At 32.0% G+C, this 14,899-nt stretch overlaps 1 protein-coding gene across 1 annotated transcript in view; it reads right to left on the reverse strand.

The window, feature by feature from the left end:
* Positions 1 to 423: 423 nt before the first annotated feature.
* AstA (allatostatin A) overlaps positions 424 to 14,899 on the reverse strand; it is a 42,040-nt gene continuing 27,564 nt past the window's right edge. Inside the window, exons 4-9 of the mRNA XM_080178523.1 lie at positions 8,053 to 8,114; positions 5,299 to 5,342; positions 4,579 to 4,648; positions 3,961 to 4,025; positions 2,312 to 2,371; positions 424 to 1,245 (exon numbers count right to left, since the gene is read on the reverse strand). Coding sequence (XP_080034649.1) covers positions 1,187 to 1,245; positions 2,312 to 2,371; positions 3,961 to 4,025; positions 4,579 to 4,648; positions 5,299 to 5,342; positions 8,053 to 8,114 — 360 coding nt within the window. The 3' untranslated portion in view covers positions 424 to 1,186. The remainder of the gene's footprint in view (positions 1,246 to 2,311; positions 2,372 to 3,960; positions 4,026 to 4,578; positions 4,649 to 5,298; positions 5,343 to 8,052; positions 8,115 to 14,899) is intronic.

Consider the following 14,899-nt stretch of genomic DNA (forward strand, 5'->3'; position numbering starts at 1 on the left):
ATTACGAGGGAAGGACCGGACTTTGAATTGCTTATAATACTGACCTCAAAATTGTTTTTACGCGTTCTTTCATACATTGGTGTTGAAACTTTTGTGGTTTAGGTTGAAAAAAAATTGGTGGGAGAGATCTATTTGATTTTTTGTGGGGTTGGGGGTGTCACACACCACAAGAAAATAGCCTAAAACCACCACAGGACCAGTAGGTATATTCCCTGAAGAGTAGAATCTGATAGGTTCAGTGGTTACCGAGATATTAAGGGACGTACGGATGGACAGACAGACGGACAGACCTCATTCTACATATATTTTAGATAAAACTGAAGGTTATAATTTGTGTGACATAAAGTATGTTTCTTACGAACGGGCGTATGGACATTTTCCGATTATAGAGTAGCTGTACTACAAAAAATGTAAAATAAGATATTCTTCTTTACAATTTATTATTAAACAACCGCAACATTATTAGATAATAAAATTTAATAATAATAATAATATACTAATATAATTATAAGCATAAATATATCATAAATAGCACAATAATTATAATTGTGATCTTATGTTTGTGTGTGTGTGTATATAACTTTTCAGCAGGACAGAATTAGGTTCGTGTTTTGGGGGCAATTCAATCATTGCAAATTAAAACATATAAAAAATACTGCCAATTTTCATGTCTTTTTAGGATAAGCAAAGAACGTTAGGCTAATGAATTGGCAGTCATAAGAATAACGGTATAAAAATGATATTTCAGTAAGGTTTTACCGCTTTTATCAATGTATATGTTTTTTTCTGCTTCACAATTTTAACAATATTTTTGTTGGTTGTTGATTAAAATGCCCGAAAACGACGACTTTACTGGGAGTTGTGTGTTACTCTACAAATATATCACCTCCATAAAAAATAATAATTATAAATAAAATCTAAAATAGAAAGTTTTCAGCTAAAATATAATATATGTATAGAATTCGTAGATATCATATATTTTAAAGAGTTTATAAATGTTTTTTTGTTGTTTTTGAATTATTACTGTATAAATCTCATAGAATAAATGTAAATTTTTATATCGGCCACAAATTTTTTAAAAGATAAAATTTTCTTTTTCAATTGTAAAAAGTTGTTTATTTTTGATGGTTTTAATTTGATGGTTCTTTTTTCTCTCAAAATTAATGGGTGGTGTTTCTTTCATTGTTTATCTTCTGCCCAGACCAAAAGCATAGGGTTCTCTTTTCAGTAGGACCATTCTTTTACCTAAAAAAAAGTCAGATGCTGTAAGTATTGGTGCAAAAAATGGGGACGAATTTCAAATTTATTTGACAGGGCTGATTTTTTAACGTCACAAGTGAAGAAAAAGAAAAGGAAAGGGGGAAAGAAACCCCCTAGAAAAGAGATGGGGTTTTCCCTTCACTTGTGATGTAAAAAAACCAGCCCCGTCAAATCAATTTGAAATTCGTCCCCTTTTTTTGCACCAATACTTACAGAAATTACTTACTTAAAGAGCTCTTTAAAATGTATGCTTATGTTTATAAAACATTAATCATGTCAAGATAGAATTGATTTTAAAAAAGAAATATTTTTGCTAAAATTTTTAAGTCTTAAAGAAAGAAGGGAAACAATTGTTTAGTAACCATCAGACGCACGGACGGACATATCCTATAAGTTTATATTGTATTCTTGCTCAGCTGGGGGGGGGGGGGGGGAAGGGGTTTCTGGGGCGATTTTAGGAGGGTGGAGGACAGTTACCCTCTATCCCAAAATAGTTATTAATCTTTTCTGCACCTATGATAAGCTTCAATGTAATGTAGAACCATAAAGGTTCAGTGGTTACTAAACTAATTACTACATTTAGACAGACAGACAGACAGACATCCTGTTGCCACGCTACTAAAACGTTTGCTTGTCATCAATTATTATAGAAAATATTTTGATATTTAGAATCACTTTGACATTACCAAAGTATTTGATAATAATATTATAAATATGTTTTAGAAATGAATATAGTATATGAGTACATATTGACAGGTCAAAATTTGTTGTCAATTTAGCTAGCTAATGTAGCCTTCATTTAATGATCAGTTCATTCATCCAGTAGAAGGGTAGGGGATGGGTGGAAGTGATTATTGTTATTTTAGCCAGCTGCGAGCATCACTTTATCCGATTAAATTAAAAAGTAATAATATATTGTTTTAGAATAAATTGAAAGATATTACAGCAATAAGATGCAAAAATTTAGTGACTAAATCAAAAAGGAAATGGCCGTACTACAAACTTATTAAAGCAATAGAGTAGCTTTTCTTTTTAAATATTATAATATTACCTAGACCAAAACCATAGGGTTCACGTTTGCCGAGACCAAAGCCATAGGGAGCACGTTTACCTATATCAATATTTTTGTAATCTTAAAGGATAAGACAATGTATGAATACATTGATTTAAGTTCTCTATGATTGTCGACACACAAAATGCCGCACTATCGGAGGTAATCTAGAGGAAATGTCGTCTTTTCTGACTCACGGAATAAGGTTTAGGAGGCAAAAAGTTTTTTCACAAAGAGCACGACGAATGACCCAAGGAACGCTTCCTTTCCGATACAATGATGATTAACAAAAATCCCCTTTCTATAGATATAAGATTTGTACATAACTAGTTTTAAAACAAACAATAAAAGATACCCAAAGTTTAATTAATAAGATTACTTGGTTTTAAAGAGAGGAGTAGGTTTCTGGTCAAAGGTTATGTGTTATAAGTAAAAAACAGTAGTAGAACAATAAAAATTTATGTTAACTTTAAAAAAAAAAAATTCTTTTCAATAAGAATAACACATATTTAGTGAATATTATCGTTCTACTACTATTTTTAAGCCTTAAAACACACACCTTTACGGATTCTACCAGAAACCTAACCCTCTCTTTTTAGATACTTGTGCAATTTACAGTTCAATGTTCCCCCCATCTTTAATAGGACACAGTTATTTTCATTTTATGTTTACAGCTTAAATAATAATTTTTTAATATATAGACATTTTTTAAATCTTGATTAGCCTCAATCCATTGATTCTAATTTTTATGAATTACTTTACTTTTTCAATCATTGTTAATCAAATAGCTTGTCATTGCTGCGCTAGTCATTAGCATACTCATCGTTATGTCTTTTTTTATAAAAAGTATCTTTCAAGTATAGCTTCGAAACAGATTAATATCCGCTTGATCAGAACTGGTTCTCAGCCATACTGAAAATAAAATGTATAGCATTGTATTGCAGACACTTTTCAACGAAATCTTAAAATTAACACCAGTTTGTTAGTTTGGACCCTCAGGCAGGGAGAAAGGGAGGGGACAATGGGCATTTAATTCAATATAAGAGTTATCAAAGAAAGGGCATGAAATCCAGTTTAATCCAATAAATTTGTAGGAAATTATAAAGGGATTGTTAATTGAATAATAGATTTCCATAGCGTCATGTAAAGTAAAATCACAACTTGTTTTTGATGAAATATATTGAGGTTTTTTGGTGTGATTTTTATATTACAAGATTATTGGACCCAGCCAGCTGCAAGCAAGAATATGACTGCCCCTTTTTATTCTGTTTATTTCCCTTGCCCCTTGCCCCCACCTCCCTTCTCCCTTCTCCCCGTCTGCTACATTCCAAACTAACACAACGAGTGTTTATTTTCCTTGCCCCCACTTCCCTTATCCCTTTTCCCCGTCTGCAAAATTCAAAACATACATAACGAGTAGCGGCATTTCATGCGCAAGTACCCAAACTCAGTCAGAAACTGAAAATTCTTGCACATTCCCTTTAAGCCAGTACCCAAAGTCTGAGACTCCTAAAAAATTGAATATTCGATCCATTGTCCCCTCCCTTACTCCCTTACTCCCTACCCTCAGGGCTATCAAAACTGGTCTTTATAATTTTCCATTTTAATATCCGCGAAAATCTGTCTATAATACGATATAAAAATATTACCTAATCCAAAAGCGTAAGGTTCCCTCTTGTAGCTTCGTTTGCCGAGACCAAAGTTGTATGGGGCTCTAAAACAAGAAAAAAGTCATAAAAAGAATATTGCAATTTTCTTGAACAACAATTATGAATGCCATCTTATATAATAAGGTAGATCGATGTCTGATTAGTCTTTGTATGGATACTGGTTTACTTTCAAAACACGGTCAGCTAGAAACAGAAGGAGGGGACAATGGGAAGTTTATGAAACTAGTTCCAAAAGTTTTATAATAATGTTTCTCGTATTCATTCGAATCCGGTGAATAGGAACCGGTTCTCATCCATACGAAAAAAACTATGTCTAGCATCGTATTATATCCAGCTTTCTACGAATATAGAAATGTACAATCTATATCCGCGGAAAGCCGTTTATAATACAATGCGAGAAATAACTATTTTTATATTTGTTTACTACACAACTTTGCAGACTTTTTGATTTTTGATTGGTTAAGCCATTAAATTAAGTGTTCAAATGTTTCAACCACTAATTATAATCTACTGAAGGGATAATTTTGTGGATGTACATGAACTTTTCGACCATTGTCTTATCCCTTTAGATCCCCGGGAAAAAGAGTGTGCGCTCACCTTTTGTTGAGTTGATTCATTATATAGTCATAGTCGTCCATAGCGGGTAAATCTTCTGATTCTTCAGTTTCTAGATAGATAGATATTTATTATATAGTCATAGTCGTCCTTGGCGGGTAAATCTTCTGATTCTTCAGTTTCTAGATAGATAGATATTCATTATATAGTCATAGTCGTCCTTGGCGGGTAAATCTTCTGATTCTTCAGTTTCTAGATAGATAGATATTCATTATATAGTCATAGTCGTCCATAGCGGGTAAATCTTCTGATTCTTCAGTTTCTAGATAGATAGATATATAGATAGATATTCATTATATAGTCATAGTCGTCCATAGCGGGTATATCTTCTGATTCTTCAGTTTCTAGATAGATAGATATATAGATAGATATCTGTCTGTTTGTTTGTTTGTCTGTTTGTTTGTACCGAAGGATCTCAATCAGGTTCTCCTTTACAGGGTAGCTTCTCATAGGTCCTGGGCAGGTTTATAGCTATTTTCTTGGGGGGTAGGACACCCCCAACCCCCTCAAAAAATGAAAAATACCCCCCCCCCCCCAAAAAAAAAAAAAATTGTCTTTTTAAAACTAAAATTGAAATTAAAATTACCCCCCTACAAAATTTTTTTTTTTAATTTTTCTTTTAAATCTAAAATACGAAAAATTATTTCTCTTGGGGCAAAGCCCCTAGAGGCTAGGGGCGAATGAACTAATCTAAAACAATACCTGCAACACCACCATCACTGCGTTTGCCCAAACCAAACGAAAATCTAAAAATAAATAATTAATGACGATTACGTTTTCATATTAAAGTAACAGGATCTCTGTCTGTCTATAAGTTTTCTGTGTGTACCAAAGGATCTCGCTGACTTCCCTAATAAAAATATTTATCATTTTACTAAAATTGAAAATGTGTGGGGGTGGTAGCTTGGTTACTCAACCCTCCCACCCTAAATGCCCCTAGAGGTCTCTAGAGGCGTAAACGCTATTGTTAAGAAAAGTACCAGGATGGATTTTGTCCAGTAGGGCAACAGAAATTTATAAACCAAATATCCACATTTTTTTATATCCTGGTAAAGTTTTGGTCTAGTTTACAAGGGGGTAGGTTAACCAACCTTAAAAATATAGCCATCCAGAAATGGCTAATTTAATAAAGCTGGATGATTGACTAACTTTTAGAATAGCTTAGTCACTCTTTGAATAGAAATAGAATTTTAGAAATGTTCTATTCTTTTTTCAGAGAAATAGAAATGTTTTTAACTTTGACCTTTTTATGTAATATACAGTATTAAAACTTCGAAAAATATGCTAGATTATTTAGTTAATTCTGTGATATAATAAGTGAAATAATTCACATTTTTTAATACATTTACATATGATAATCTATATAAAAATTAGGATATAAAACTGTACAAATAATATGACTATAGCATTATATTGACAGCGTAAATGGAAGAGATGGTTCTCTATTTAGATTCATTTCACAAATATACTTTTCTTTTAAATTAAGAAAGTTGTTTTTGGAGTTCTAACTTTATTATTGATTATAATATATAAACACTGCACTTTTGGCGGGGCTGCGCAGCTGCCTGTAAATTCGAGGAAATCAACCTGCTTTAGTTTTACAATTCATCTGGAATTCTAAACCTACCCCAAATATGTCGATCCTTTTTTTTTCTCAGCCGATTCAAACTGTTTAGAATTTGAGACTGAGTCGCCGACGCGCGGCTGGCTCACCCTTGTCTTTTGGAACACTAAAACCCTTTCAACTAAACAATTGGTGCATTCCTTCTATAATTATATTTGGTGTGATATTACACCCGCCAAATTATCAAATAATTAAAACATCAATACATTATAAAACTGCTTGTCTCTACTGTTAGCTTTACTCATCATTAAGACACTTTTTATTAAAAGCGAAGCTTTTCTATAATTAGGGTCGGTCCGTCCGTACGTCCGTAACGGATAGCTTTTTTCGTTAATTTAGGCATGTTAGAATTGTCCTATCGATTTCAAATTTTGCATGGTGATTCCTTTAATAGTTAGGTACGATTTAGAAAGCGTAGCAACTCTATAATCATCACCAAAATGTCCGTACGTCCATTTTAAACATGTTGATTTTTTAACTTTTCTAACAACAAATTTTTTGTGATCTAATCATCCGATTGATCTGATTTTTGGTATATTGATTCCTGGGACAACAAAGCATAATGTAATAAGCGAAGCAACTCTATAATCAAGTCCTAAACATGTAAGTATGTCCATAAACATTATCCTGAATCAAGCAGTTTTTCAAAAATTAACTTACAATTTTGCTTTGACTCTTATACATATATATTATGTTTATTCAGTTCTGACACTATACAAGTGTTAACGTCCGTTTGTCCTATCGTTTCAGTGCTTCGCTTTTATGGATGTTGTCATCCTTGTTTATTTATCAAGAGCGGACGCGCCCAAAATAGCCTAAATTCATTGCTATGGCTTAAATATGATATACAAATAGCTTAAAATCAGAAGAACAGATAATTATACTTGAAACAGAGCCCCTAGAAGTCTCTGATCTAAAATAGCCCTAAACTACTCGAAGACTTTTAAATCTAAATTGTATAAAACCATCCCGGCACCTATATAAAGCTTCATAAAATGGAAAACTCAATTCAATCAGTAGTTATCAAAATTTTAATTTAGAGACAAAAAAAACCTTACATTGCATTGTGTCTAAATCACTAAATTTATTGTATATAAATATACAGAGTCAGCAATGAAAAGGATTTCTAAGATTAATAAATTGCGCATATGTATATAACACTTTTATTAATTGTTTATGCCACGCTTTTTTGGACAATGAAATACATAGATTTTCCCAGTTTAGAATTGTTAACATTTTTTGCATAGTTTTGTACCTTTAATGTCAAGTTTAAAAATGCAATAATGTTTTTCATTATATAATACTAGTTGCTTCTTAGGGAGGGAGGGGTCAGTAAAATGTCTAAAACAAGCCAAAGATGTTTATTAAAGCTTCCCTGAAAAGTACAACCCATTCAGACTAGCATTTTTCGATATCTCTAGCTTCAGACAAAAGACCACTACATTGATCTACCCTTTTTATAGAAACTTTATACAATTAGGCTAATGGAAATTTGCGGGAATTTTAAACAAAAAAAATTATATGACATAAACAATAAACATATCTAACAAACAGTTGTTGGAAAATAAAATAAGAAAACGCCAAAACTTTTTAAAATAGATTTGTAAATTGGAGCGCGAAGTGCGCTAAATTTTTCACAACCCCCTTAATTTAAAGTGGTGTGTGTCTTTTTTAATTGATCCCCCTGATAGCTCCTGATAGATTAGGAAAATGTTACTGATTGCCCCGCAGGGTTAGAGCCCCATGGAAAGGAAAAAAGCTACAATGAAAATACGACTAAACCCACTACTTCGTTTTCTTTCTATGATTCCAAAAAAATTGATATGTTTTACCTTTGAGGTCTCTTCATGTATCTGGAATTATCCTGGTAGTATTCCTCCACTCCCTCAGAAGACCTGTATCCGTTAAAACCATTCATTTTTTTATTCAATAATGGATGCAGAATATACGTGGATATTATGATAGAAAAAAAATTGTCGCCAATTTAGGTTGCAATATATCCCGCCTTTATTGGTCGGGCCGTTTATCCAGTAGGAGGAGAGGGAATGGGATAAAGGCGGGGTATGGAGGAGACCCTTATTTTTTTTAGCCCGCTACAGAGTTCACTTTATTATAGAACATGAAAATCTGGTTTAAGATCTAAGTAATAATAAATCCATTTTTTCAAGTCGTCAAGTATTTGAATGTCTAGTTGTCTGTTTTTTTTATTGCTATTTAGACTATTCATGTCAAAAATGTGGACGGACAATTACAGTTATAAAGCAGATATTCATCGTCATAAAAAGTAAATACAAAAAATCACGAAACCTTAACAGACCGATGGACCAAGTGAACTATAAACTCTGTATTCTATATTCGTATAAGGAATCTTTACAAAACACCAAGTCGTTTATCTTAAGTAGCAGCAGAGAAATTGATGTATCCCCCTAACCGTTTCTTACTTGCGAACGTACATTATGTTTAATATAGTAGCTTCTCTACAAAAAAAAAAAATAACTTTGTTTCTCACGGGAAAGGGCAATGGACGGAAAAATGATGTACAGCCCTGATTAACAAAATAACGTTTTCTCACTTTACTTTTTGTAAATTTAAATCATTGGATGAAAAATTAAGTAACTCCTTATATCTAATAGCTAAAAAAATATTCACTAAAAGGACCTAAAGTTTCAATCAACTTAATTTTTTTGGCAAAAAAAAGACCAATGTCCTCAAAATAAAACCAAATGTTTTGAAGAGGAAAAGATTTGGGAAATTTGAGGATTTATTTGTAAATGTCATGTAATCTATATAATGGTGGCAACATGGATATCTTATTTCCAGAAAAAAAAACATTTCGGAGGTTGAAACCTTTTTTATAAATTCCATAATTCCATTTTCCCTTCTCTTTTTAATTATATCATACTGACCGATATGAATTTTGTAATAGGTTTCTAAAAAAGGGTTTCACCCTCCTAACTGTTAAACAGTTAAAAATATCAGTTCTTTTTTATTGCTTTGTTGATAACAATGACTTACATTAAACACTCGCTTATTTAAAACACTAATCGAAATATCTTTACTTACATGTTGCACCAGATTTTCATGTACCCACTCCCTTAACCCCATCCATGCCCTTCTATTGGATGAATTAATTGACCAATAAATTGGCCAAATTTCCTCTGACAACATATCCACGTATATTCTATATCCATGAAATAATTTTACTTGCTATGAGGCAAATTATTTTTCTTTTTTTCTTTTGACAATAATAGTCTATCACTTGTTAAGGTATGGGGGATAGGTATATGGACTAAAAGTATAATTTGAAATAACAATTGAAAATAAAACGTTTTCAAGAAGTAACTTTAGACAATATAAAGTATGAAAAACTTTATCCTAAGAAATACAACAAACTATAGCTGACTCATTATGCAAACGAAATCTATGCCCTTTCGTTCCAAAAGATGTACATAGTTTAGTCTCTAACATGATAGGATTGTTCTTCCACTATTAACCAATTGGTTAATTCAGATAATGTGTCTCTAGCTAGATTATCTCTATTTGCAAATATTTTTAGTATAGAAAATCAGAGTGAGAGAAAGGGGACAATGGACTGTTTTTCACACTAGTCCCCAAAGTTAATATAATAACGTTTTTTTATTGGTTGTCTTTGGAAATTTTGGGACTTGAGTGAATTTTGATTGGTTGATTTATTAAGATAAATGTTCTAACGTTTCAACTACTAATTTTTATCCACAGAAGAGGTAATTTTGTGTATCATCATTGGAGATGTACAACAATTTATTGGCCATTGTCTTATCCCTTTAGATCCCTGGATGAAAAAAGAATTATCTAAACAATGCAGTGGTGGATATTTGATAGTACCACTAAAGTGGTGGTAGGCAGGGATCTCATGGGATAAGACAATGCCAGATAAATTGATATACATCCCCAATGATGAAACACAATCTGTGGTTGAAACACTTCGATAGTCAATGAACCAGCAAATCAAAATTCAATTAAATTCCCCAAATTTGTTAATGCAACGAATAAGAAAACGTTATCATAAAACTTTGGGGACTAATGTAATTTACAACCCAGGGAGTAAGGGAGGGGACAATGGGCAATTAATTCAATATAAGAGTTATCAAAGAAAGGGCATGAAATCCAGTTTAATCCAATAAATTTGTAGGAAATTATAAAAGGATTGTTAATTGAATAATAGATTTCCATAGCGTCATGTAAAGTGAAATCACAACATGTTTTTGATGAAATATATTGAGGTTTTTTGGTGTGATTTTTATATTACAAGATTCTTGGACCCGGCCAGCTGCTGGCAAGAATATGACTGCCCCTTTTTATTCTGTTTATTTCCCGGATCACATAAAAATTTGTTGTTAAAAAGTAAAAAATCAACATGTTTAAAATGGACATACGGACATTCTGGTAATAATTATTGAGTTGCTACGCTTTCCAAATCGTACCTAACTACTAGAGAAATCACCATGCAAAGTTTGATATCGATAGGACAATTTTAATATGCCTAAATTGACCAAATTATATAAGAGCTTCGCTTTTAAAGATCATACCATAATATACCAATTTTTAAGGAAGTTTAGATTCTTAGGAATATAGCATAAAACCATTTTATGGCTATTAGAGATATCTCCTGAAAAGTAGAGTTATATCAGCCAGTGTTTTTCAAGATTTTAAGCTATATCCAAGCGGACAGAAGGACAGACAGACGGATAGACAGACAGTGTTTTACTTTGTAATATAGATTGTATATTAAATACCAATGCATTACCAAATAAAGACATTATCTTGAGTGAATGTGAAAAGTATGCTTTTCTTCTCCACACATAAACTAGGATATAAATATTCATAGCAAATAAAAGTAACAGGAACTGTGTTTGTCTGTGTGTACTGAAGAATATCCCATACCGCTAGACCGATATGGTTCTTCTTTACAATGTAGCTGTAGTAGGCGCTGAAAAGGTTTATTTTGTGAGAGGGCACCACCATAATCCCAATCGCCCCCATTAAGAAATATTTAACAAAAATTTAAAACTTCACTGTCGCTTGAGGCCTTCAGAGGCTTAGCCTCTAGTATTAGTATAAAGGAGTAAAGAAACAAAATCAAATAGTCTTGTAGACTTTATAAAGTATATTCTTAATGTAGAGTCTAGAATCCATAGCTATGTCAAGTCTAAAATTCATAACTAGTTTAGATCATAGACTGGCTAGGAAGTGTAAAGATATTTAGACTATTTATACACTGCTGAGTATAAATCTTCATAATTAGTTTAAAATCTATACTTTGCCGAATAAAGTCTAGAATAGAAAAAAAGTGTAGAGTTATTATAAGTTTAGAGTCTAGAATACATCGTGCAGAAACTAGATTCTAGACTACATTAATAGTGTTGAGTCTAGAATACGTATGTTTAGTCAAGAACATGCAAATATTGCATATTTATTCCTAGACTATTCTTAAATATCAATAAAAGAATACAACCACAAAGAATACAACCATAGAGATGCTATGCCTCTACTAACTCTTGATATTCCCATATACATCATTATACATTAAATAGTCCGAAACATAACAATGCTAAACAAGTTGGACTGTTTATTATCACACTAGTCCCCAAAGTTTTTTTAATAACGTTCTCTTATTCGTTGACAACTTTGGAGGCTTTTAATTGATTTTGATTTGTTTCATTAAGTTAAGTGCTTAAATGTTTCAACCACTAATTGTGATTGCAATTAATCCTCCATTTATCTTAATCCTTTATTTCCATGAGTAGAAAGGGAGAGACAAAACTTTTTTCGTATTCATTCGAAACCGGCGGATTAGAACCGGTTCTCATCCATACGAAAAAAAACTATGTCTAGCCTCGTATTATATCCAGTTTTTAACGAGTATAGAAATGTACAATCATAAGATTAAAACCCGTGCCTTGGGCATCTCGGGGCTAAAAATGGTTCTAATCTTGTACATTCTATATCCGCGAAAAGCAGTTTATAATACTATGCGAGAAATAACTATTAGCACAATATTCGTGAATTCAAGAATATTGCTGTCAGTTTGAAACTAAGAAAGAAGTTAACACTGCCTTCAACTATTTTTGAAATTCTAACAGAACAAGGATGAAAAAGTCCATAAAAGCGAGGCTTAATAAAACAGACAAACGAACATTAGAAATTATTAATATTCAACATCATTTAGAAATTTAAACAAATATTCGGAATAAATATATCCTTAAACTACTTAAATAAAGATTGCTTATCATGAAAATCAGGGATAAGACAATGACCGATAAATTGATGTTCATCCCCAATGAAGATACTCAAAATTACCCTTTCTGTAGATTATAATTAGTGGTTGAAACGTTTAAATACTCAACTTAATGAACCAACCAATCAAAATTCATTAAAAGTCCCCAAAATAGTTAATCTAACGAATAAGAAAACGTTTTTATAAAACTTTGGGGACTAGTGCAATAAACAGCTTTGCTTATAAAATTATACCTAATAGTTCTATGAATCTAAACCCATACCAAACCATTTATAAGTTTTTGTAATTTATAAAGAGAAAACAAAGAAATAGAAAATAATTTGAAAATACATAGAATTATTCTAATGTTTATGGATATTAAAAAAGATCCAGTGAAAATTAGAATAGCTATTTATAGCATCGTATTATAGACAGCTTTCCGCAGATATCAAATCAAAAATTATAAGATTAAACAAGTTTTTTTAGTCCCCGAGGGATCGAATGTCTGGTCTAACAAAACAGGTATTAATTCATCTTTTTAATTTAATAGTCGTGGAAAATTTCCTTAAAACAACACAATACATGATTTTTCAGTATGGCTGAAGACCAGTTCTAATCCAGCGGATATTAATCGGTTTCAAAGCCTTGCTGAAAATTACAAACAAGAAAAAACAAGCCGTAATAATCTTGTAGGTTCTTATGCCATCTTAATGGATATAGAATATATGTCGATATATTGACAGAGGAAAATTTGTCGTCAATTTATTGAGCTAACATAAAACTCATTTATTGGTGAGTTTTTTCATCACGTAGGAGGGGAATAGATTGGTTAAAGAGAGTGGATAAGGGGGTAGCCAGCTGCGAGTATCACCAAAGCCACCCACTGAAGTAGTTAAGTAACTTTTAATTACGTGATGTTGAACATTATATTAGAAAACATCAAAAGCAGAAATTATTTTCCTAATTACTGATTTTCTTTATATTTTGTTTTCGAACATTTTTTAGCTAGAAATGTTTTTGGTTAAAATCTATACAAAAAATATTCATTAAACATAAATTCTTTATTTTTAAATTTCTTCATGGTATTTTTCTAGAATTTTTAAGAAAAAAAAATATGAAGGAAACAGGGATAAGATAATGGACAATAAATTTATGTACATCTCCGATGATGATACATATAATTAAAAAAAAAACATGAAGGAAACAGGAATCTATAGGGATAAGATAATGACTGATAAATTTATGTACATCTCCGATGATGATACATAGAATTACCCCTTATGTTGAATATAAGTGGTTAAAACACTCAACTTAATTAAACAACCAATCAAAATTAACTTAAAGTCCCCAAAGTTGTTAAACAAAGGAAAAAGTTGTTATAAAACTTTGGATACTAGTGGCAGTTAAGTTATATTTTTCAACAAACAAAAAAGAAATTTTAAAATATTATAATTTTTTAACAAACATTTTCACATTCAGCAAGAAGGACAAAATGTGGCAAAAAGTGTTTTCTCGTATTCATTCGAACCCGTTGGATAGGAACCGGTTCTCATCATAAGATTAAAACCAGTTTTTTTTAGCCGGTGCCTTCGGCGAGAAATAACTTATTTCACTATTTCTTTAAATTGTAGTTGTCCTTGTTATTGTCAATTGTAAAATAATGGATTTCAAAAGTTTGACGTGGGGTAAAAACTAGGGTTGGGCCGTATATCCTGCCAAACCGAATAACCGGCCATTTTCAATATCTGGACAGATACCGTATATTAAAACTATCCGGATATCCGATATCCGGCTGATTTTTAATGCCAGATATCTGGTTATCCGGCCTGATATCCGGTAATTTTCCGGATATCGAATGTTGACCAGATATCCGGCCCAACCCTAGTAAAAACCGCGACAAAGACCAAATTGTGTCAAAAATGATCCATTTGACGTCATAAAAATGAGGAAGATGAGAGGAGAAGTGGGAAAGAAAACCCCTAAAAAAGAGATGGATAATTCCTCGTTTTTATAACGACACATGGATCATTTTTGACACAATTTGGTCTTTGTCGCGGTTTTTACTAGGGTTGGGCCGGATATCTGGTCAACATTCGATATCCGGAAAATTATCGGATATCAAGCTGAATAACCAGATATCTGGCATTAAAAATCAGCCGGATATCCAGTATCCGGATAGTTTTAATATACGGTATCCGTCCAGATATTGAAAATGGCCGGTTATCCGCTTTACTCCCATCCTCGGACAAATTTTCCTTGTTATCGTATCTATTAATATAGAAAACTATTGTCCTCATTAAAACTTTATCTGTCTGACAATATTTTGTCAAATTCATTATTCCGACAGTGAAACACCGAGAACTGCAGAATAAATTAGAAGATCTAAATTTTTAAGATAAGAAGACATTTTATTTTGGTTAGGT

Source organism: Acartia tonsa, chromosome 12, assembly GCF_053477335.1.
Source record: "Acartia tonsa isolate MP-2025a chromosome 12, ASM5347733v1, whole genome shotgun sequence".
Taxonomy (NCBI): domain Eukaryota; kingdom Metazoa; phylum Arthropoda; class Copepoda; order Calanoida; family Acartiidae; genus Acartia; species Acartia tonsa.